The sequence below is a fragment of the Lissotriton vulgaris genome, chromosome 1_1, assembly GCF_964263255.1.
Source record: "Lissotriton vulgaris chromosome 1_1, aLisVul1.2, whole genome shotgun sequence".
NCBI lineage: Eukaryota > Metazoa > Chordata > Amphibia > Caudata > Salamandridae > Lissotriton > Lissotriton vulgaris.
In genome coordinates, this window is record NC_141685.1 from 727798223 (window position 1) to 727823991 (window position 25769).

A 25769-nucleotide genomic window follows, 5' to 3' on the forward strand; every position below is an offset into this window, starting at 1 on the left:
AAGCCCTACACGACCAAGGCCCGAGCTACCTCAACAGCCGGATCAACTTCCACGCTCCCAAACGCCACCTCCGATCAGCCAACCACGCCCTCGCCGCCGTCCCCCGCATCCTAAGAGCGACTACAGGAGGAAGATCCTTCTCCTACCTGGCCGCCAAGACCTGGAACTCCCTCCCGACCGACCTGCGCCTGACCCAAGACCACCTCTCCTTCAGGAAGAAGCTGAAAACCTGGCTGTTCGAGCAGTAGAGGCACCCTCCCTCCCCCAGCGCCTTGAGACCCTACGGGTATGTAGCGCGCTCTATAAGTGTCATTGATTGATTGATTGATCTTCACCGACCTCCACTGCAACAGATTTACTCTCTCTTTGGACAGCATTTAATGCCATTTTAGTTGCAGCTAATTTTTCCTCCACCTGGACAATCTCGTCATTATTAATACCCATTGCGCTTTTCAAGTAATTTCTAATCTGTGCAGTTTTTAGGTCTCGTGTAAAGCAGTGCATGCTCTGCATGCGCTGTCTTAGCGAGACCAAATGTAATGTATATGTTGGCTTAACCTCCATGTAATTTGTTTTTCCTCTTGCGATTGGTTAACCCGGTGGTTCCCAAAGTGTGCGCCGCAGCACCCCGGTGCGCCGTGATGAGAAGCCAGGGGCGCCGCGGCGCCGCCCAGGATGTGACTTCTATGTGCTCAACGTGATCCCAGCCCTGATCCCAGCCCTCGCCCTCTGCATTTAAATGGCTCAATTAAGAGCTCGGTGCGGTTACGGAGAGTGTTGTGGACATTGCGGTTTAGTTTGTTTCAGAGTTTAAGCAGTAGTCTTTGTTCCTGAATGAACGTCTTACCCTGTGCATTGTGTTTTTGTTGATAGTAAATACAAGTTACACAAAGCTCTGGTGCTTTCCATTTTACTTTCCCTTTCGTGGAGTGTGGCGGCGTCTGTATATGGTTTCCTTCGGAATTCCAGCCGGGTGCGTCTTGTGTCATAAATCGGAATAGCATTGTAGGCAGAAATAGCTTCAAACAAGTTCTTGCGGCTGACAGCACGGCAGAAAATAAAGTGGGAGAAAGCTGTCAAAACAGCAAAGGTTGTGTTAATAATTACTGTTGCAGAGGTGGATTTCTACAGTGGGGCCAGTACACTTACTTCCGGTTTGGATGTATCGAATAGAGGTGGACAGCCTCGAATAAGTATGATAGCAAGTGTTCAAAGAAACGGATATTTGAAAATATAGATTACAAATATTTCTTTGTGGCAAATACTTTTTGAGGGAAGGGTACTCAATTGTTTTTATTCGCAAGGAAGCAGCATTACCGTGAGGTGTCAGAGTGCTTTACATAAGAACCATTTGCGATACATAAGGACTTAGGATTACATGTGTGACATAAAAGATCCAAGCAGAAAAAATTTGCAAATGTACAAGTTATAAAGTCACATAGGGAAGAGATATAAACAGAAATAAATTGCAAATGTACAAGTAGTAAAGTCACACAGGGAAAAGACAAATATAAAAAATTGCAAATGTACAGGTTGTAAAGTCACTCAAGGAAGAGATAGAAATGGATAAACTCTAAGAGTCACATAGGAATGGTAGAGAGTACAAAGGTCTACTGCGGTGGTTCCCAAAGTGTGCGCCACGGCACCTCGGTGCGCCATTAAAAAAACGATGGGGAGCCACGGCCCACTGCCAATTAGGTCAAGGGAGCCACGGGTCAAAAAAGTTTGGGAACCACTGGATTAACCTGTGGCATTGCTTTCCTTATCTTGCTTTCTGTTGGCTGTTGATCCTATGCTAACTTCCGTGTAGTCCCTAAGCAGCGGGGCCTAACTACAGTTCTCCTCCACTTTGCTGGCACTTGTTTTAATTGCCTGCAGTGTGCCAAGTTTGTTTATTTATTTTGGAGATAACCCCCTGCATCTGCTAACTGGAGACTCTCCTTTGTGGGATTAGCCTCTGTAACTAGAGCTGCAGCGCTGTGCTTTATGGTTGCCATAAATCACCTCCTCTCCCCAGGGATTCGCACACCACCTCCAGCAAATCCCAGACAGAAGAATGCCATTGCGAAAATATTTTAAATATGCTTGGCTTCATAAATGATGTGTCGAGCAGCAACATAGAGAAAAAAACAACCATATAATTTCTTAGGACGAAAGAATTTATTTGGAAAAATATATTTTCTTCATCGAAGAAAAAAAACCAATTACCCATCTTTTCTGTTCTTTAGCTAGAAATGCAGGCAAAGTGAAATGCTACACATCAAGGAAGAGAGAGGAGGGAGTGATTATGCGGAAAGGCCTTTTGAAACACCTGACACAAATAACAATTTAAAAAGAGCCCTTTCTTCCCAATTAAAATGCTTGATGTATAAAAACATTTGTGGGCATTCGCTCAGAGTCCTGGTGCAGGACTCGGGCTGCAGAGGAAAGACTCTCCCCTCGGTGAAGTGAGCGCGGGCAGCGCTGCGGGCTTCAGTGAGCGTGGCTGAGTAGCTCTGCTCTGCAGCACAAGGGCCCTCTCTCAGGATTGCAGCATTTATCAAGCGCTTTGGGATTCCTGGGCCGCGGACAGCGCTATACTGATGCCAAATTAAACTATCTATATCGCCCTGAGGAGAAAGCCTGCGCCAAACGGGAGTCAGGGTGTGCTTCGCCTAACCCAGAATCACCTAGCCTTCAGAAAGCAGCTTAAAACGTGGATATTTGACAAATAATCCTCCTCCCCTTCCTAAGCGCCTTGAAACCCTCTGGGTATGTAGTGCGCTATACAAATTTTTTGACTTGACTTGACTTGACATACCTTCCCCCTGTAACCGGCCAGGCGCTACCAGTGACCCCCGTACTCAGAGCGCTGCTCCAACCTACTTCTCACCGATCCTCACAGCCCTCAGACCTGCAGGTATATTTCCTGTACAGCACATTAAAATAGTGCTCCCTGCACGATCACAAACTCTATGCTCCGCAACCCAAATTCTAATCTTGCACAATTGTATTTTGTAACTCATCCCGGAGATCAGTGTTACGGTTGAAATACAAATGCTACCAGCTTCAATAACAATATGTGGCGTCCCTGGTATATCTTTAACTGTCAGGCAAACACAGAGCTGTTTGTTATTTTATAATGTGCAAATGGTTTAATATTTATGATGCATACATTATTCTTTGTGTAAACACACGCATTCCCTAAAACGTTCACACCTCTTAGCAGTGCACAGGGCTGGTGGGCAGTAGACCATGTGAGAGGCGGGGAGGCATGTTCAGCTGCGGTAGAGGAGTGTGAGGGGCAACGTTGTTGCCCTTTCCTTTTTATTAACTCTCTGTTTGCTGGTTTTCATTCTTTACTGAGGCTCGGGCTGCGTCCTTTTTTCTTTTAACATGCTGTAGGCACCTGTTAAAAACCCACAAATCCCCTCTTAACTCTGCTATCCCATCTTTTCACACCACATTACCCCAACCTCTTATCTCCAGTGTGAAGGAGATTATGTGGATAATTAAGGTGCGTTGGGGAGGAGGCGAAATGTTTGCCTTAAGAGAAACATACAAACTATAAACAACATGCAATATGTCATGTGCCTAATGCCGCAATTGTGCAATGCTAAAAGTTACCTCTGTAGCTTTGTCCTATACCTAGTAATCAGGGACTAAAGGCCACATCAATGCTCAGCGGGTCTGTACTGCAGGACAGGGCCCTTAAGGTTTGACTCTCAGTCACTGCGTACCGGTCTCGTCACCTACCCATCGCCGCCGAGCGGCACAATTGCGGCATTAGGCACATGACATATTGAATGTTGTTTATAGTTTGTAGACCTTACTCTTATCCACTTTAGGTCCTGATGAATCGTGGGTACTTCTCCCATGCGAGAAACATGTTGACCAGTCCGTTGCAAATCTAATCTAGGGCAACTACACCTAACCTGTTGGTACCTAGACTATTGGATTCACGTTTTTAATTGCAGTAGGGGACCCCTTGAATAAAGTAGTTTCCGATACCCTCTACTCCATTTTAACCACCACCTAGGCTACATTCCTAACTATATACAACTACAAATAGTATCTGGGAGTCAATAAGCCAGTACAGAATCTACTTTGAAAAATAACCAAAAACCTCATTGTGTGGTGATTGGCATGACATGACTATGTGTCTTGCTGTGCACTAGTTCTCCTTTTTGGAAAAAAGTGCCCATCAGTTCCCGCCTGAATCCGCCCTACATCATCTGGGCTCTCCTTACCCAGGAGAAAGTAGTATTACTACCAGTATGGTTATGATAGTGTAACTATGGATAATATCCAAAGTGTACTAGTAGGACCGTCAGGATCTTGTTCTACGGGTAACCAATTTACAGTGCCAAAGTGAATGTGAAAAAAGTGATGTTAAAATTAGGTAGCTATTGAGTAGATGCATACATTTTATTCTGTTCCCTCAATGCTCCCAATGTTAAAATGTGAATAGGCTAACAGATTTAACAAAATATCTGTTGTTCAGTATGGTCAACATGTTTCAGCAAGTGTGATGTATATTATCACTGCTTTCTTCAGGACCTTGTTTTTAATGGCTACTGTATGAATCAATAAAGGAAAAATATCACCTGTATATTTTCGCTTTTATTCTGTCTTCTCCACTATTGTTGGTGAACAAAGAAAACAATTATTCGTGCAAGTGTGAAACAAAGTAGAAACTTGAACAGGCAAAATTCTTGAACCCTTGATTGGGCCAAGACAACATTTATTTATTTACAAGATCGGTTATTTAATCACCATATCTTTGTGAAAGCAAAATGGCTAATTGTCTTACCTCAATTTAGTAGGAGGAAAAGCATCACCCCACCTGGCCGCTGCTCAGGTAAGAGGAGCACCGCTCTAGTAAAAACACAGATATTGATGCTTGAATTCGCACAGGTTATGCCACGTGTAAGTTATGACTCAATTACATATAGATAGATTACTCTATCTCATACTTATTAGGGGATTATCATGATTCACCTGTGCATGGTTTGTACAGGAATCTATAAGAGAATGTATTGTTTGTACTGTCATCCAAGGACACAGGTATTGCATTATATTGAAAGTGGTAAGAAGCACCAAGAAAGCCTTGTCACTAGATAAATTCTGTAGATATGTTGTGCGGATTACATGTCAAATTAGTGCTATGGTCAAAAGCCTATCTCGTGCTGACACCGGGTGATGATGCCCCAGGAATATTATTTGCACCAATCATTTCAAATGTACACCCCTCAGTATGGCATGTCTCTCTGCCGGGCACCACAAACTCGTGTTTAATTCTCACCTACGCTAAGAAGAACCACGGTGGTGAGAATGTCAATGCGGCGCCCTGCTTTATCTCAAATGACTAGAGAGTTCATGTAGCTTGTAGCGTGTTTTTAGAAATGGCATATATTTACCGCGTTTGTTCGTGCGCTGCCTGTCTACACTCAATAAGAACAGAATGACAAGTTTAGCCTTTAAATACGGCAAGGGTATGTCGCACATTGTCAGTACGGCGCCCTGCTGTATCTTAGATGACAGGAGAAATATTGCTGCTTGCCACGTTTTGTTCGAAAACGGCATCGCTTTACCGCGTCTGTTTGCGCACTGCCTATAACACTGAACAGGCACAGATCAGCTAAGTAGCCTCGAAATACGGCAAGGACATACCAAACATTGGCTTTAACGGAACAAGTAAAACTAAAATATATGCGAACAAAGATTACATGCGGGTCTGCCGAACGCTGCATATAACGTTATGAAAAGAGACCAACAAGGATATTACGTCTCGTTATCTCCTACCTCCCTGTCGGTACTCCAAGCGTCCCTCTGTGCAATCTGGGGGGGCGCTGGAGATCTGGCGAGGTACCATTTTGTTCAATTTGCGGTCACGTGATCGAAATTACCTCGTGACTACTCCGAACTACAAACGTGCGTTGAAAACTTGGGAATTGTAGTTCAGTTGTAATTCGGTGTACAAAGGCGTAATAAGAATAAGGTAGAACTTCCATAGATAACTCACCATAGCTCAACTTAAGGGCTTAAAACATTTACCTAGATCTGCTTTGCTTTTAGACCTTGGAATCTAAATAAAACTCTTATAACTTTAATATGTAGTGACACCTGGGGTCTTCATAGAAAACTCAGATTCAGAGTGTTAGATCCATTACGCTGCCATTCATTGTGTGCATCTTGTTCAACTTATAAGTAAAATGCCAGACCACCATGCCTCTGTAGATAATGCAGTCGTTACAGTACTAAACCTCCATGTACGTTTATGCTCATTAAGCTCCTTTGGTAGTCCAAAGACAATCAAATAAGAACCCGATTATTAAACACACTGCATAGTCATGCATGATATGAATGGCGTGTGGTTCACTTTCTAACTTTTAAGTTGTGCGTTATACCATCACTTCTGTATACACTAAGAAATTGTACCTCTTAGACACACTGCGTCTGGTATGTACATTTTTCACATTCTAAATTTAAAAAGCAATTAAACATATACATCGAGAAGCAAGAACTAAAACATCCATGCACACCAAGCACTTTCAGTAGTCCTTTGTACACCGAATTACAACTGAACTACAATTCCCAAGTTTTCAACGCACGTTTGTAGTTCGGAGTAGTCACGAGGCAATTTCGATCACGTGACCGCAAATTGAACAAAATGGTACCTCGCCAGATCTCCAGCGCCCCCCCCAGATTGCACAGAGGGATGCTTGGAGTACCGACAGGGAGGTAGGAGATAACGAGACGTAATATCCTTGTTGGTCTCTTTTCATAACGTTATATGCAGCGTTCGGCAGACCCGCATGTAATCTGTGTTCGCATATATTTTAGTTTTACTTGTTCTGTTAGAGACAATGTTTGGTATGTCCTTGCCATATTTCGAGGCTACTTAGCTGATCTGTGCCTGTTCAGTGTTATAGGCAGTGCGCAAACGGACGCGGTAAAGCGATGCCGTTTTCGAACAAAACTTGGCAAGCAGCAATATTTCTCCTGTCATCTAAGATACAGCAGGGTGCCATACTGCAATGTGCGACATACCTTTGCCGTATTTAAAGGCTAAACTTGTCATTATGCTCATATTGAGTGTAAACAGGCAGCGCACGAACAAACGCAGTAAATATATGCCATTTCTAAAAACACGCTACAAGCTACATGAACTCTCTAGTCATTTGAGATAAAGCAGGGCGCCGCATTGACATTCTCACCACCGCGGTTCTTCTTAGCGTAGGTGAGAATTAAACACGAGTTTGTGGTGCCCGGCAGAGAGACATACCATACCAAGGTGTGTACATTTGAAATGATTGGCGCAAAAAATATTCCTGGGGCATTATCACTGGGTGTCAGCACGAGATAGGCTTTTGACCATAGCACTAATTTGACATGTAATCCGCACAACATATCTACAGGATTTATCTAGTGACAAGGCTTTCTTGGTGCTTCTTACCACTTTCAATATAATGCAATACCTGTGTCCTTGGATGACAGTACAAACAATAAATTCTCTTATAGATTCCTGTACAAAGCATGCACAGGTGAATCATGATAATCCCCTAATAAGTATGAGATAGAGTAATCTATCTATATGTTATTGAGTCATAACTTACACGTGGCATAACCTGTGCGAATTCAAGCATCAATATCTGTGTTTTTACTAGAGCGGTGCTCCTCTTACCTGAGCAGCGGCCAGGTGAGGTGATGCTTTTCCTCCTACTAAATTGAGGTAAGACAATTAGCCATTTTGCTTTCACAAAGATATGGTGATTAAATAACCGATCTTGTAAATAAATAAATGTTGTCTTGGCCCAAACAAGGGTTCAAGAATTTTGCCTGTTCAAGTTTCTACTTTGTTTCACACTTGCACGAATAATTGTTTTCTTTGTTCACCAGCAATAGCGGAGAAGACAGAATAAAAGCGAAAATATACAGGTGATATTTTTCCTTTATTGATTCATACAGTAGCTATTAAAAACAAGGTCCTGAAGAAAGCAGTGATAATATACATCACACTTGCTGAAACATGTTGACCATACTGAACAACAGATATTTTGTTAAATCTGTTAGCCTATTCACATTTTAACATTGGGAGCATTGAGGGAACAGAATAAAATGTATGCATCTACTCAATAGCTACCTAATTTTAACATCACTTTTTTCACATTCACTTTGGCACTGTAAATTGGTTACCCATAGAACAAGATCCTGACGGTCCTACTAGTACACTTTGGATATTATCCATAGTTACACTATCATAACCATACTGGTAGTAATACTACTTTCTCCTGGGTAAGGAGAGCCCAGATGATGTAGGGCGGATTCAGGCGGGAACTGATGGGTACTTTTTTCCAAAAAGGAGAACTAGTGCACAGCAAGACACATAGTCATGTCATGCCAATCACCACACAATGAGGTTTTTGGTTATTTTTCAAAGTAGATTCTGTACTGGCTTATTGACTCCCAGATACTATTTGTAGTTGTATACTGTTAAGCAGGGCATGTACCTGGTGTGTTGGTAAACAAGCCCTCGGACCCCACACAAAGGTAGTTGTTTTTCTACATTCCTAACTACCCACATACCCGCACTTCACCAAAAGGCAGTTGGATTTAAAAGATCTACGCCAAAGAGCCCCTCTCTGAGGTGAGCCCGTCGGGGATTGCACCACCTCCCCGACGAGGAGCAACGCCGATGATGAAGCATGACACCCATATGGGTGTGTGAGGCAAATATTTCCAACAAAATGGATGCCCAAAGGTGTTACACTTTCACCTTCGGCCACGCCAATTACACACACTTTCTAATTTAAGGAACAGTCCAGCAACCCATTTTGCTGACCCATACTTGTGGGCACAAGCTGAGACTGGACCTTCCACTTCTCTTAGTGGTAATTAGTGCCCTCTTGATCAACCGATCACTCTCCCTACTCTTGATAAACAACCCCATCCAATTACTCGACCAGAGAAAGCCATGGGGTGTAAACGGGCTAAAGGAATGCTGCAGTGCATACAGTGCAGTACTTGTTCAAAGGCGAGGGCTGGAATGCCGCGTGTAGCCGGAGTCCTCTGAGAACAGGGTCTGAGCTTAAGTACTCGTGAATGAATATCATTTGTTTACGTGGTAACAAGGGAGGACCGGTATTAGTGAATATGCTCTGCATAGGCTGCTTTAGAAACAGGTGTGCTTGTGTAAAGAGGTGTTCCTACAATGTTACTGCTACGCATAACTTGAGCGCCTGCAGTAACGGGCGCTGCCCCTTAAGGCTTTAATGCAGCCGGCAGCCCCGCCAAGCCCTATTTATCGACTTTCATTGACGTGAAGGGTTCCACAAGAGGCAGAAAGTTGAAGTACAGCATTCGTAGCCCAAAAAATGAATAGCCTCGTGCCTATACCGGGAATGATGGTATGTATACGTTGCTTTTCCACAACTATCACCGGCTCCCTGGCTCCTGGATCTCCATACCCTTTCTCTAGCATTACACAAATCAACATCCATCAGATACACACACACGTGCATGTGTCTGCCCTCTGTGGGCCGAAAAGTACTATAGAAATGGTCACCACATGTTGCGAGGTCCAGTTTTGTAGGGTCCGGTTGTGAATGTGCAAGAATGAGTAGGCAGCATTCAGCCTGTGGGACTGTTCCGACTGTACATGGTCGAGTGATTTCACGTACGGTAAGCATTGATAGTGTGGCCACGGTTGATGTGCATTACAAACAAGCATTGGCAAAGCCAGAATTTCTCGCCTGTGCAAGAGCCATTAGGTTTTCCAATATGTTTCAGCAATGTTGTACACAAGAGTGGCTGCTGTTCAGTATGGATAAAGGTTAGTGTGGAGTGGTGTGAAGTGGAGTGTTATGGAGTGGCGTACAGTAGATTTAAGTGGCATGGAAAGGAGTGGAGTGTCATAGAGTAGCATACAGTGTTGTGGAGTGTCGTGGAGGGAATCGAGTGTAGTAGAGTTGAGTGGGGTAAAGTGGAGTACAGTGTCAACAGATGAGTACAGTGTCCTAGAGTGCAGTGGCTTAGAGTGTTGTGGAGTGGTGTAGAGCATAGCAGAGTGGCGTAGATGCTGTGGCGTCGTGCGGAGTAGATTGTCACAGAGTCATAAAAGAGTGAACAAGTGAAACAGGAGAACTAACTTACATACTCCAAACTGCCTTTGTGACTATGCCCCTTTATTTTATAGTATTATATTAATGTGAATGCCGTTTCCCTAAAATAAACCACTGAATCATATGGCAGACAGTAGGAATAATGCTGCAGTCAGTCGTGCTGCTTCACCTCGTCAGAACCTTGCTGGTCATTGTTTTCACAGAGACTTCCTCTCCAATACATATACAAGTAACCGGTCTACTGCACAGTTCAGGAGAAGACAGAACAGCCTATTGTTCAAGACGTCCCTCTCCACCAACCCTTAACAAACACCACAACATTTAGTGCCACAAATGGGCTGTATAGCTCTCACAGTGCCATCCAAGGCCATGCCCAACTTGCAATAACAAACTCCTCCTTGTCAATTACTGACCAGCAGGACATCGGCACGATTCTCTGCATCATTTGTTTCAGATGCTACACTTGCCCGTCCCATCTGTGTATTTTTTTAATTGTTTTATTGGTCTCTCCCCACTGCCCCTCAGAGGTCGCTGTTTATTTATTTATTTTTACTTAATAGATAGAGATTTGCTAATAATTACAGCCAATGCCGAGGCTCCAAACCTGTTAAGGGCGTCCGTTTTAGCACTTCCCTCTCCGGTTTTATGTTTAATTTGTGGCTACCGCACGATTCTCTGCATCATTTGTTTCAGATGCTACACTTACCCATCCCAACCGTGTTTCTTTTTTTATCTCTCCCCAACGCCCCTCTGAGATCGCTGTTTAATTATTTATCTTTAATTACTAGATAGGGATTTGCTAATAATTACAGCCGACGCTGAGGCTCAAATTCTGTTAAGGGTGTCTGTTTGTGCACTTTCCCCTACAGTGTTATGTTTACTTTTTAGATCTCTCACCCTCACACACCCTCACACACCCTCACCCACCCGCCCTCTCACCCTCACACACCCTCTCACCCTCGCACACCCTCACACCCCCTCACCCTCCCTCACAACCCCTCACACACCCTCACCCCTGTCACCCTCACCCCGTCACCCTCACCCTCACACCCCATCACCCTCACACCCTCACCCTCACAACCCCACCCTTTACCCTCACACCCACTCACCCTCACACACCCTCACAATAACACCCCCTCACCCTCACACCCCCACACCCCTCACCCCCACACCCCCTCACCCTCACACACCCTCACACCCTCACCCTCACACACCCTACCCTCACACACCCTTACCCTCACACCCCCTCACCCTCACAACCCCTCACTCAACCTCTCACAAACCCTCTCACCCTCACACACCCTCTCACCCTCACAGCCCCTTACCCTCACACACCCTCACACCCTCACACCCTCAAACACCCTCTCACCCTCACACACCCTCTCACCCTCACACCCCCTCACCCTCACACCCCCTCACACCCCCACACACCCTCACTCACCCCCTCACACACCCTCACCCTCAGACCCCCTCACCCACCCTCACACCCCCTCACCTACCCTCACCCACCCTCACACCCTCAACCTCACTCACCCTCACACACCTTCACACACCCTCACACTCACCCCATCACCCTCACCCTCACACCCCCCTCACCCTCACCTCACACCCCCTCTCCCCCACACCCTCTCAAGCCCACACCCTCACACCCCTCACTCTCACACACGTCTCACCCTCACACCCCCTCACCCTAACACCCCCTCACCCCCACACCCCCTCACCCTCACACACCCTCATCCTCACAAACCCTCACCCTCACACACCCTCACCCTCACACACCCTCACCTACACACACCCTCACACCCCCTCACCCTTACACACCCTCACCCTCACACACCCTCACTCACCCTCACACCCCCTCACCCTCACAACCCCTCACCCTCACACACCCTCACTCACCCTCACACCCCCTCACCCTCACATACCCTCACCCTCACACCTTCTCACCCCCATCACCCTCACTGGCCCTCACAACCCCTCACACACCCTCACACCCTCTCGCCATCACACACCCTCACTCACCCTCACCCCCTCACCCTCACACCCCCTCACCCTTACAACCCTCTCACCCTCACACCCCCTCACTCTTACAACCCTCTCACCCTCACACCCCCTCACCCTCACACACCCTCACCCTCACACACCCTTACTCACCCTCACTCACCTTCACACACCCTCACCAGCATAGGATAGCAAAACAAAACATAGCAAAACAAAACATAGCTTAGCAAAACACAACAAAGCATAGAATACCATAACAAAACACAACACAACATAGCATAGCATAACATAACATAGCATTACGAAACAAAGCATAGCAAAACAAAACATAGCACAGTATAACAAAACAGCATAGCATAACAAAACACAACGAAACATAGCAGAACAAAACATAGCATAAAAGAACAAAACATAGCATAACATAATAAAACAAAGCATAACATAACAAAACATAGCATAGCAAAACATAGCAAAACACAACAAAACACAACATAGCATAGCATAATAAAACAAAGGTTAGCATAGCGTAGCATAACAAAACATAGCATAACAAAGCATAGCACAACAAAACATAGCATAACAAAACATAGCATAGCAAAACAAAGCATAGCATAATAAAACACACAAAACATAGCATAGCGTAACAAAACATAGCATAACAAAACACAACAAAGCATAGCATAGCATAACAAAACAAAGCATCGGATAGCAAATGAAAAATAGCATAGCATAACAAAACAAAGCATAGGATAGCAAAACATAACATAGCATAACATAAAACATAGCATAACAAAACACAACACGTAGTATAACAAAACATAGCAAAACACACCAAAACATAGCATAGCTTAACAAAACCCAACAAAACATAGCATAGCAAAACAAAACATATAATAGCATAGCAAAACATAGCATACCAAACACAACAAAACATAGCATAGCATAGCATAACAAAACATAGCATAGCCAAACAAAGCATAGAATGATAATACACAACAAAACATAGCATAGCATAACAAAACAAAGCATAGGATAGCAAAACTAAACAAAGCATAGCATTACGAAACAAAGCATAGCATAGCAAAACAAAACATAGCATAACATAACAAAACATAGCATAACAAAACACAACAACAGATAGCATAACAAAACATAGCAAAACACAACAAAACATAGCATAGCTTAACAAAACACAACAAAACATAGCATAGAAAAACAAAATATATAATAGCATAGCAAAACATAGCATAGCATACCAAACACAACAAAGCAAAGCATAACACAACAAAACATAGTATATCATTACAAAGCATAGCATAGCAAAACATAGCATAGCATAACAAAACATAGCATAGCATAACAAAACACAGCATAGCATAGCATAACAAATCAAAGCACAGGATAGCAAAACATAGCATAGCATAACAAAACATAGGATAGCAAAACACAACATAGCATAGCATACAGCATCACTCCGCACCACCAGGGCATCACTCAGGGGCACCACAACATCACGATGCGGTACTACAGCATCACTGAACGCCACAGCATCACTCGTTCGCCATCACAACATCACTCAGCGTCACCACAGCATCAATCTGTGCAACCATTCAACACCTGGTTCAAATATATTCTCTCAATGTTTCAAGCTTTATTACAAATGTTACAAAAAGATGTTAATATTTCACTTCTGTTCTTGGATTTTCATCACAATAAAATACACTGAACATAATCTTCACACAAGTTATTTACAAAAGTTTAAGCTATTGCCATTATAAATTACAATAACTTGTATTTAAGTATTAATTATTTAAAATAATTAAAAGCCATTGTTATTTGTAATATCAATACATTCAGTCGTAACCTGGTTGATTCAGTTGTAACCTGGTGGAATCGGTAAAGAACATCAGCTATCTGCCCTCGCATCTGTCCGACCACTTTTCAGTATCTTTGAATCTCTATGGAGTAAATACATCTTCTTCTAGATCTTGGTCTTTCGACTGATCCCTTCGCTGGTCTCCAGACGACGTTGCATCTATTAAATCTGAAACCCACGAGTCTATGCAAGTAAATATCGGCTCTGCGGAACCTTGCATTGTATGGGATGCTTACAAGTGCCTCCTTCGCGGTGTAATTAAGAATAAGGTTGTGTTCCGAAGGAGACAATACACTCAAGAAATAGTATCCATTGAAAATGAGCTACTTGCAGCACAAGCTGAATTAGACACGAGCTATAATGTTCCTAATCACGATCTTTCATTGCTACATAAAAACTTGCTTGCCCTAAAAGAGAAACTGGCTTCTGTTCTGAATCAACGTATCCTCCAGAAATGGGAGGCAAGCAAGTTATCCCATTTCGAATATGGGGAGGCGGCTGGCAAATTACTGGCCTGGGAGTCCAAAACTGACCAGGCAAGTAACATCATAGACTCTGTAACAACGAGCAAAGGCACCCTCTCCTCAGACTCAGAAATTAGAACAGCCTTTAAGGATTTCTTTAAAAACATATATCAGGAGGATAGGAACATCACTACTCACAGCGTAGATAGATGGTTAGAAGGTGCCTCCTTACCATCATTATCTCCTGAACAAAGTGCCCTCTTGGATAGGGAGATCACTGAGGACGAGGTGGCTTTGGCTATTCAGGGCAGCAAGGGAGGTAAGGCTGCAGGCCCAGATGGCTTGCCAGCCGAGATCTATAAAAATCTGGTGGTAGAAATATCTCCCTTCCTCGCCGTCCTGTTTAATCAAATACTGCAGCAGGGGGCCCTTCCACCAACATCTTGGAACAGCGCATCTATTACGCTTATTTTGAAACCAGGCAAACCTGCTACTAACTGTGGTTGAATGCAGATTATAAAATCTTTGCATCCCTTTTAGCAAGCAGGCTGGGCCAGGTTGCCCCTGATATTTTACATCCCAACCAGAAAGGCTTTGTTAGGGGTCGCCAACTTTATGAACTTACTTACGATCTTATAGGCGCCATAGATATAGCGATTAAGGACTCCATTCCATTGGCTATTCTCACATTGGACGCCACCAAGGCCTTCGACAGGGTCAATTGGAAATTCCTGTCGGGGGCCTTGACCAAATTCAGCGTGGGTGAAGGCTACCGTAGAGCGGTAGAGCTGCTGTACCATAGTCCAACTGCCTCTGTACTGGTAAATGGGGCCCTGTCTGAACCCTTTGCAGTTACAAGAGGAACACGACAGGGCTGCCCTCTATCCCCTCTGCTATTTGACCTCTACATTGAGCCCTTTGCGCAGAAATTAAGAGAGGATGATACCATCAAGCCCTTTATCTATGGAGAGTGGGAAAAGAGGGTGGCCCTCTACGCTGACGATGTCATGATAATGACATCAGAATTCAGCACTGCGTTTCCTGCAGCCATTAAATTAGCCCTGGAATTCGGAGATGTGTCAGGATTCGAGGTAAATGCCTCAAAGACTGAGATTATGGTTTGGAACGACGATGCCAGCGGACTCAATGAACAATCAAGTGCAAGCCTGCGTTATCTAGGCTTAAACATCGTTAAAGATATCACTCAGATTGCCCCCTTGAATTTCACAGTAATTGCAAAAGAATGTCGTAAGCTAATAAGATCTTGGCAACACCTCCCCCTGTCTTTGCTGGGTAGAGTGAACCTCGTAAAAATGTCTATCCTGCCAAAGGTTTCTTTTCTATTCAACACAATTCTACTTTTTTTTTACCTTTCCTTGTTGGCTAAGTTACAGGGCAAAATTTCTTCATTTCTTTGGAAAAATAAAAGTCCAAGGATAGCCTGGGAAAAAATCAGGCGCCGCAGGGAGAAGGGGGGGCTGGCGGGCCCAGATTTGCAGATTTACGCGTGGGCATTTCAACTATCACACTCACGCATGCTTCTTAAAAAACCAACAGATGAGGGTATTGGCAGTATGTTTTTGGCTCTATTGAGTTGTGAAGGTGTCGGTCAATCTGGTTATCTGCTTAAGTTTGGTGATCCCAAATTTATAAAAAAGGTAAAATTGAAGGTGCTGCATGGCCTGGCAAGAACCTGGGCAAAGATGAGATTTACAATCAATTTGGGGTATTATTCTAGCAGATCTCCAATATGGGAGCTACCCTTGGCTCCAGGTTGGGCGTGTGACATACTAGCACTTCCGTTAAGGGAGGCTGGAATATCAGTCTGGGGAGACCTGTTCCTTGAAGGGACTCTGCTTCCTTGGGAATATCTATTAAACAAGGTGGGGCCCAACTTGTCTAGATTGAAATACCTGCAAATATCAAGTTGGGCTCAAGCTGTCACCACCCAAACTACACGCCAAATTAACTTGCCATTAGGGGAAGGTTGTGAACTTGAATCTCTTCTGTTAGATAAACCACCAGCAAAAAAAGAGATCTCTATGTGGTACAATTCAATACTGGAGGAGATCGATGGCAACTTCCACCTTCCAGAGCTCTTGTGGGGAGAATCGATGCCTGGCCTGAATGTGAAAAATCTGTGGCTAATGTCCTGCAAAGTACTCTGGGACTTGGTTAAACCAGCCTGGCTTCGTAGAAACCATCTTTTCACCCTGCATAGGGCATACTATTCCCCACAGAGGTTGCCTAAGTTTTCTCTGGGGGGTCCCATGGCTTGTGCAAGGTGTGGTTTAAAAGAGGCTCCGGATACGCATATGTTCTTTGATTGCCCTCATCTGGCGCCTTTTTGGGACTCAATCAGCAGCAAACTTTCATCTTCTTTGGGCTTTAAAATAGTGATCGGCCTTCGCATCGTCATCTTTGGAGTCGGGCACCTGACTCGTAGTCCGGCCAATAACCTACTGTTCTATTCTATTCTGGCCGCCCGCAGAGAAATCTGCAAGCATTGGAAGGATGCATCCACCCCTACATTTCACGACTAGTGCAATTCAATCCTTCAAATCTCGAAACTAGACCTCGCCAGGACTGGGAAACAAGATAAAAGAGCCTTTTGGCACTTGTTGGATTGGTCACATTGAATCTGGTTTTTTTTTTTGTTTTTTCCCCCAGGTCCGATGATTAGGTAGCCATGACTTATTCCCTTTGCAAATGCACGATTCCCTGTTGGCATTACCTATGATAGTAACTGGCTCAATGGATGACATCTGCCATCTGGGTAACAAGGAGTTTTGATCGATGTGAGCCAGTCGTTGCTGTTGGGAACTCGTTACCATCTCCTGCTCGCCTTCCCTACCAGTCTTGACTGAGGCAGCATGACTGTACTCTCTAAACCATACTACCCTCTTTGGTTGCCTGGCAGCTAGAAACCATGAACGTGAATGAGGACAAAAGAAAAAGCGAAAAAAATAGCAAAACAAAACATATAATAGCATAGCATAGCATACCAAAACATAGCATAGCCAAACAAAGCATAGAATAATAAAACACAACAAAACATAGCATAGCATAACAAAACAGAATAATAAAACACAACAAAACATAGCATAGCATAACAAAACAAAGCATTGGATAGCAAAACTAAACAAAGCATAGCATAACAAAACAAAGCATAGCATAGCAAAACAAAACATTGCATAGCATAACAAAACATAGCATAACATAACAAAACATAGCATAACAAAACACAACAACACATAGCATAAGATAGCAAAACACAACAAAACATAGCATAGCTTAACAAAACCCAACAAATCATAGCATAGCAAAACAAAACATATAATAGCATGGCAAGACATAGCAATGCATACCAAACACAACAAAGCATAGCATAACACAACAAAACATAGCATATCATTAGAAAGCATAGCATAGCAAAACATAGCCTAGCATAACAAAACATAGCATAGCATAACAAAACACAGCATAGCATAGCATAACAAATCAAAGCACAGGATAGTAAAACATAGCATAGCATAACAAAACAAAAAATAGGATAGCAAATCACAACATAGCATAGCATACAGCATCACTCCGCACCACCACAGCATCACTCAGTGGCACCACAACATCACGATGCGCTACTACAGCATCACTGAACGCCGCAGCATCACTCGTTCGCCATCACAACATCACTCAGCGTCACCACAGCATCAATCTGTGCAACCATTCAACAACTGGTTCAAATATGTTCTCTCAATGTTTCAAGCTTTATTACAAATGTAACAAAAAGATGTTAATATTTCACTTCTGTTCTTGGATTTTCATCACAATAAAATACAATGAACATAATCTTCACACAAGTTATTTACAAAAGTTTAAGCTATTGCCATTATAAATTACAATAACTTTTATTTAAGTATTAATTATGTATAGGAATTAAAAGCCATAGTCAGACTACCCTGCTCTCCTTCCCCCCTCTTACCTCGGATGGGTTTGACAAACTTGCGTTGCAAGTTAAATCTGGATCTCCATCTGACCCAGTAAGACCTGCTCTCTTTCGAATTCAGACCTTTATGGGACGCTCTGTTGTGCGTTCCCTGGTCAACCTTTCCTTGGAATCAGGAGTAGTTCCAGCTAAGTGGAAGCAGGCTGTGGTGTCCCCAATTATCAAAAAGCCCTCCTTGGACCCGTCTAAGCCTGAAAGTTACCGTCCCATCTCGTTGCTACCCTGGCCGGCAAAGATCACAGAGGCCCATGTCAATCTGGCCCTGTCAGAACATCTAGTCCGAACCAATGCCCTCGACCCCACACAAAATGGCTTCCGTGCTGGACACAGCACGGAGACCGCTCTACTTGTGATGGTGGAACATCTCCGTGCGAGGCTGGATGCTGGTCAAACGGCGGCGCTGATATTGTTAGACCTTAGCGCCGCCTTTGACACGGTATCTCACAGCATCCTCCTGCATCGGCTTGAGGAGAACGGCATTGGTGGCCAGGCGTTGCAATGGTTCCGCTCCTTCCTCGACGACCGTTCCTTCTGTGTCGCCATTCCTCCCTTCAAGTCCAATTTCCAACCTCTGGCCATGGGGGTTCCGCAGGGGTCCTCGCTGAGTCCCACGTTGTTCAATCTTTACGTGAGACCACTGGCTGATGTCGCTAGGCAGTGGGGCCTAACTTTGGTCTCATATGCCGACGACAAACAGCTGGCGGTTACTCTCAGCGGGGACGAGGAGCAAGAGGCCCCCAGGTTTCAGTCTGGACTGAAGGCAGTGGCTAGCTGGTTGACAGGAAATTGTCTCCAGCTCAACGCCACTAAAACCGAGGTGATGGTTGTCGGCAGGGGAGTGGAGCTGTGGGGTGACCAATGGTGGCCTCCAGAGTTGGGACCCACTCCGACCCCGGTGTCGGAGGTGAAAAATCTGGGAGTCTGGCTGGACGCGGGCCTCACCTTTGTAGGGCACACCAAAAAAACAGCTGCCTGCTGCTTCGGTTTGCTGAGAGGTTTAAGACCTGTACTTAAATTCTTTGATGCCCCGACCAGGCAGTTGGTGATCCAGGCAACTATCATCTCTCGCCTGGACTACGCTAGCTCTCTCCTGGCCGGGGCCAACCAGGCTGAGTTAACTCGCCTGCAGCGGGTCCAGAATGCTGCGGCTAGAGCCATTGTTGGCTTGCCCAGATTCTGCTCGGTGGCAAATGTCCTTCGCTCCCTACACTGGCTTCCAGTAAGGAAGCGTATTCTCTTTAAGGTCCTTTGCCTCACCTTCAAGATCTTGAGAGGTATAGGCCCTGAAATCTTGTCTAGCTGTCTCTCGTTCTATGTTCCCACCCGTACCCTCCGCTCCCAGGGCCAAGCCCTTGCTGTAGTCCCCAGATTTAGACTCAGCCGCATGGGAGGTCGTTCTTTCAGCGTAAAAGCTGCATCTGCTTGGAATTCCCTTCCTCTTGAAATCCGGCTGCTAGAGGATCTCCTGACCTTCCGGAGGGCAATAAAAACATTCTTGTTTTAGCTGCCCCTTTTACATCTTCTTTTCCTGTTGTGTTATGTTTCTCTTTGTCTCTGCGCCGGGACGCTCCTTGGCTGGAGTATCTGTGCGCATAATAAATTAATATAACATAACATAACATAACATAATATCAATACAGGTAAGTCACGTAAATACTACACATATTGCATTACAAATGCTATAGGTGTCACATTTGCAAAAGTTATAACTATTGGCATTGTAAATGACAAAGCTATTAATTTCACTATTTTCAAAAACAAAACATAAATAAAAAAATGGTCATTTATAATACTAATAGCTCAAACTTTCCTAATGCGAGACCTACTGCATTGCAAATGCTTGTAACTTACTGCTGGCTTCCCCTTGTTAGTTATTGGCAATTTCCTTTTTCCCATTTTGCTTGTTCGCTTGATAAATCCATATATCACAGTAAAATCACAAGAATTCCTTAAAAATAGTCTTACCGATGAGTTATGACTTCCAATCGCAGGTTCAAGGATCAAGGGGGGTGGCCCAGCCCAGCCTGGTCCAGGCTCGGACTGCGGGAGCCCTGCTGAGGTTTTAAATTTTAAAGCGCCCAGGGGCGGCTGGTCCATAGGGGCGTCGGGGCAGCGCCCCACTAGGCAGATTCAACAAGCAAAACTGCCCACGGACAGCAGGAAATGTAAACAGACGGCAGACGAAATTCGTCTGTTTACATTTCCTGCCTGTGCTGGCAGCTGCTTCACAGATTCAACTGCGCATGAGCACAGTCAGTGGTCATTCCACTACAAACGTGCACCAGGCGAGAGCAGCAGGAGTCCAGCAGACTCCGACTGCGCATCTGCAAGGGGCGCTCTTAATTTCAGCCCCCCCCTCCATTGACATTACATTAGGCATGCTGCGCATGCCTAATGTAGTACAGGAGCCTGAAGATAGGATCCGGCACGGGCGGTGACGTATGGCCGCCCCATGCCCTGTCAACAGGCAGGATACAGTTGAGTAGCTGCCCTTGAGTCACATCCAGTCTCATGATTTGCCACTTGCCATGAGAGGACTCGGAGACGGGATGCGCGGCGGGACCGGCAGAGGAGATTTCTCACCCTGGTAAGTTTATTTGTTTGTCAAAATGTAATTAAATACACCCCCCCCCCCTCGCGCGTACCACCCGGATTCATGCCGGCCGTGACTCTCTACACATTTGTGGTGACTGAAAGTAACACGGCAGAAACATTTTGAAGTTATCTACTCTGCCACCAGATCCATTATTTTAATCCTGCCGTAATGTTTTCAAAAATAACTACTGCAGAAGTAATGTGTGCTGTGTTTACACTTCGTGAAGTTCTTGTATTCGAATCGCCGGAGGGTCTCCTTATCGTGACAGAATCTCAGTGTGATGGATTCAGCGTCCTAGAGTGTGTTCAGTTGAACAAACGTCTAGATGTTTTTACAATCTTTACAGGAATGTTATTTACGTGCCTGAAAACTAAATCAAGTCCCCCTAAGTCAGTTGTTTTGGGGGACTTGTTGGATGGATGGATGGATGGATGGATGGATGCATGAATGATGTATGGATGGATGCATGCATGATGGGTGGATGCATGATGGATGGGTGGATGCATGATGGATGGGTGGGTGCATGAATGAATGATGTATGGATGCAGGATGGTTGGGTGGATGGATGGGTGGATGCATGAATGATGTATGGATGCATGCATACATGATGGGCGGATGCATAATGGATGGATGGGTGGATGCATGAATAAATGATGTATGCAGGGTGGGTGGGTGGGTGGATGCATGGATGCATGCATGATGGGTGGATGCATGATGGATGGATGGGTGGGTGCATGAATGATGTATGGATGCAGGATGGGTGGGTGGATGTATGAATGATGTATGGATGCATGCATGCATGATGGGTGGATGCATGATGGATGGATGGGTGGGTGCATGAATGAATGATGTATGCAGGGTGGGTGGGTGGATGGATGGGTGGATGCATGGATGCATGCATGATGGGTGGATGCATGATGGATGGATGGGTGGGTGCATGAATGATGTATGGATGCAGGATGGGTGGGTGGATGTATGGGTGGATGTATGAATGATGTATGGATGCATGCATGCATGATGGGTGGATGCATGATGGATGGATGGGTGGATGCATGAATGATGTATGGATGGTGGGTGGGTGGATAGATGGGTGGATGCATGAATGATGTATGGATGGATGCAAGGTGGTTCGGGCTCGCTCGCTGCGCTCAATCGCTGCGGTGCAATATGCAAATTAGTTTACGCCTCACCACTTTCAAATGTCACCAGCCGCCCCTGAAAGCGCCTCCTGGCCCGTGATGCGGGAGTCGGCGGCTGTGAGGGCCGCGAGGGAGCCTGCGACCTGTGGTCCTGTCCCGCTCCTATTTTCCACTCTGTTGGCGGCAACGACCAGCAACCAGGCAAGTTTTAAAGGCTTCCCGTGCTGCGGGAGCCCTGCTAAGGTTTTATAGCGCCCCCAGGCGCGTGATGCGGGCGTCGGCGGCTGTGACGGCTGCGAGGGAGTCTGGGACCTATGGCCCTGTCCCGCTTCTGTTTTCCCCTCTGTGGGCAACCAGGAAAGTTTTCAGGGACTGTATCATAAACATGTGTACTCGCCCTCGGCACAGCAGTGCTCCTTTATCATGCAATTGCATACAGTTAGAAATGATTTGAGGTAATGCAGGAACTTAAGACAACATCTATCCACCTACAAAGAGAGTCAAACCCTGCTCATTGTTTCCGAGATGCACTGTCGGCAGCTCGTGCACTACCTTGGAGACATTCCTAATTGAATGTACGTGTTTTATACAGTGCAGTTGTATTAAAACAGGCGAAGAGCTGGGCGTCCGTGAGCGCACTTGTAGCCCTACCATGGTGCTGTTCAGTGCAGATGAAGATGGGATCTGTGTGTTTCTTGTTCTCAAAATTGCACGAGCATATAGCCAAATATTTGCAGCGTTTGGGTATGGGCTGCGGATAGTACAGCTCTGACACCCAGTGCAGTTATTGCCCCCCCATTTATCTGTCTAAAGGTCATACACTAACTCGGAGATTCTCTGAGTTATTGAACCCATATATTTACTCAAAAATCTTCTATTTAATGTGCAAGACGGGGTGAATTTTGGAAAAAACACAAATGTACTGACGCCCTCTGTGTTTGTGCTCCGCCCCGGATGATATGCACAGCTCCTGTGGCTGTATCATGAATGTGTGTATTCGCTCCAGGCACAGCTGTGCACCTGTTTTCATGCAATTGCACTTTGTGGAGCACACACATTAAACTTAGCATTTCTATGTTTTAGCGCACACGCTAAACAGAGCACAGGTCTGAAACAATGAGCAGTGATTTGCTCTCTCCGTTCGTGAGCTGTGCTCTTTTTCTGAGCTGTGCTGTTTGCAACACACTTACCAACTCAAGCGTTAAATGCATGCGCTTTAGAAAGTGCAGTTGTTAAAATCAGGTGCCCACTTGTGCACGAGAGCATACCCGCACCATACAGCCCCCTGGCCCTTCAAAGATCAGCTTCTGCCTATGCAGGTAAGAGCAGTAGGTTGGTGGGGGTGGGTGGAGGGTCATTTGTACAGACGACGAGGACAAATGTATTGTTTATTTAATTTTCCTTCAACATCGTACGTCCAAAATTTGTTTGCCTTCCCATTTCAATCCTGATTTCAAATTTTGAGTGATATTTTTATGAGAAGTAATGTATTTGTTTCATTTCAGAGGAAGGCAGTAATTGTGGTCGTGTACCACCCCTTCTTAATGGAGATATTATAGGCATCTCGAGGCCATCCTATCCTTCAGGATCCGTAGTGGAATATAAGTGCCAAAGTTACCATGTGATACTTGGAAACAACAAAGTCACCTGCATGAATGGAGCTTGGTCTGCGCTGCCAGAATGTTTAGGTATTTACTTATCATGTTCGTAATGAGTCGCATCCATGGGAAGCCATGATTTGAATAAATGAAACAGTGAGTAGAGTGCTTTGAAATTAAGTGCTTAGCATGTTTTATGCTACATCTCCAAAATACTAGTTTAAAAATATAGCTTGCAAAAAGCTGCTTCTTTATGAATACATTTGTGTGATGACAATTCTCAGACGTTGCAAAGTATATGATGCATAAGAGGGTGAATTTAATAAGTATTACAACAATTATGGCTGTATGAATGAGTGATGCTTTTTTGCCACATGCTTAGGAAGCCACAATCCATCAGCATTAATTTAAATGTTTGAGGTATTTATGGAAGTACACTAGTAGCTAGCGGCAGAGATCCCATAGAAACATTTCAAATGTGGGATCATATATATAACCTATATTAGAACATTGGAATGTTGGAGTGCTCTGGGCTTATAATGGCTGGTATAAGCCCGGAGCTCCAACATTCTAATGATTGTCTTTGTTCTCAGCTGTGGATGTGAACAAAAGGCTTCAGGGACCTGTGGGGATTTCAATCCCCTCGCGCTCCCTGAAGGCTTTATTTTATTTGTTAGAAGATTCTGCCCTCTAGTGGCAGAATGTTCTAATAGCCTTATAGCCCTTCGTAGCAGGGCTATACCGGCTTTTAAAGTCCCTCTGCTTAGTTAAACTCCCTCGCCTTTGGCTCGGGCCTATAACGCTGCAGCTGGCCTTTAACAGCCGGTATATCCCGCTATGGCGGGCTATAAGGCTATATTAGAACATTGGAATGTTGGGAGCTCCATTGAAAACAATGGAGTGCTCCGGGCTTATAATGGCTGGTATAAGCCTAGAGCTCCTATATTCCAATGTTTAGTTGTTCACAGCTCTGGTTGTGAACAAAGGCTTTAAGGAGCCTAAGGGGATTCCAATCCCCTCACATAAGGCTTTGTTTTATTTGTTAGAACATTCTGCCCTCTAGTGGTAGAATGTTTTATTAGCCCTATAGCCCTTCTTAGATGGGCTATACCGGCTATTAAAGTCCCTCTCCCTTGTTAAAGGCCCTCTCCTTCGGCTCGGGCCTTTAACGCTGGAGAGGGCCTTTAATAGCCGGTATACCCCTCTACGGTGGGATATAAGGCTATAAAAAAAACATTGGCTGTCAATCCTGCCTTTGTCTTTCTTAGCATCAAGCAACCTTCTTGTGAATCCCTGCTCCACTGAATTCCAACAATGGATCTGATCCAGTTCTAATCTTTGCATTGAAGTCACTCATAATAAATGGGGACAATTATTCCTGTCCTGCTGTGCTAAATTGAAGTCACATAACTCTAGCAAATACAAAGAAAGGTCCCTGTCGAAATGGTGACTGTAATATTTAATTAGAAGAATCCAAGATCCATTAAAAAATAGGAACAGCAAAGACAAAACGTGAAGGATTCTTCAGGCAGGCAAGTAATCATAGAAGAAAACAAATACAGAAATCTATATAAGACCAACAGGTGACATAAAACAGAAACCCATCTATGTGTAGCAGTAATATGTTTCACAGATTCCTAGGGCCACAGGTGTCCAAGGGGGGTAGAGAGGTCCTCAGTCACGAGAATAGAAAGGACATGTCCTCCCTCTTTTATATACTATTAACCCAACAAAATGTCCTTCCTACGGTCTCTTTTTGTGTTCACCCCTCCAGTGATCGAGAAACAACCAAAAGAAGAAAACCAAAATGGGTGGGGGATTCCTTTGTGTGTAATGGTGATTCTCGCAAGTACAGAGTTACAGAGAGGATCAAATCTGAACCCACCCCGCTGCTGCTGGGGGGAAGGGAAAGAGACACTTTTCTTTAAATTGCCCTCACTCCCTCGAGTAGTGACATGCTTCATCATTGGGCCATCCCGACTCCTA

The 25769-nt window shown here is 44.7% G+C and overlaps 1 protein-coding gene and 1 long non-coding RNA gene across 4 annotated transcripts in view; one reads left to right on the plus strand and one right to left on the minus strand.

Moving 5' to 3' along the window:
- Window positions 1–5902, minus strand: part of LOC147747720 (uncharacterized) — a 31480-nt gene extending 25578 nt beyond the window's left edge. Inside the window, exons 1-2 of the long non-coding RNA XR_015308383.1 lie at window positions 5785–5902; window positions 4793–4857 (exon numbers count right to left, since the gene is read on the minus strand). This is a non-coding gene — a long non-coding RNA (uncharacterized LOC147747720). The remainder of the gene's footprint in view (window positions 1–4792; window positions 4858–5784) is intronic.
- The window catches only part of LOC147747719 (coagulation factor XIII B chain-like), a 1426313-nt gene that overhangs the window by 696772 nt on the left and 703772 nt on the right, over window positions 1–25769 (plus strand). For all 3 annotated transcript variants that reach the window (XM_086955242.1, XM_086955259.1, XM_086955250.1), the window contains one exon: window positions 23691–23873. In XM_086955242.1, the coding sequence (XP_086811368.1) occupies window positions 23691–23873 (183 nt within the window). The remainder of the gene's footprint in view (window positions 1–23690; window positions 23874–25769) is intronic.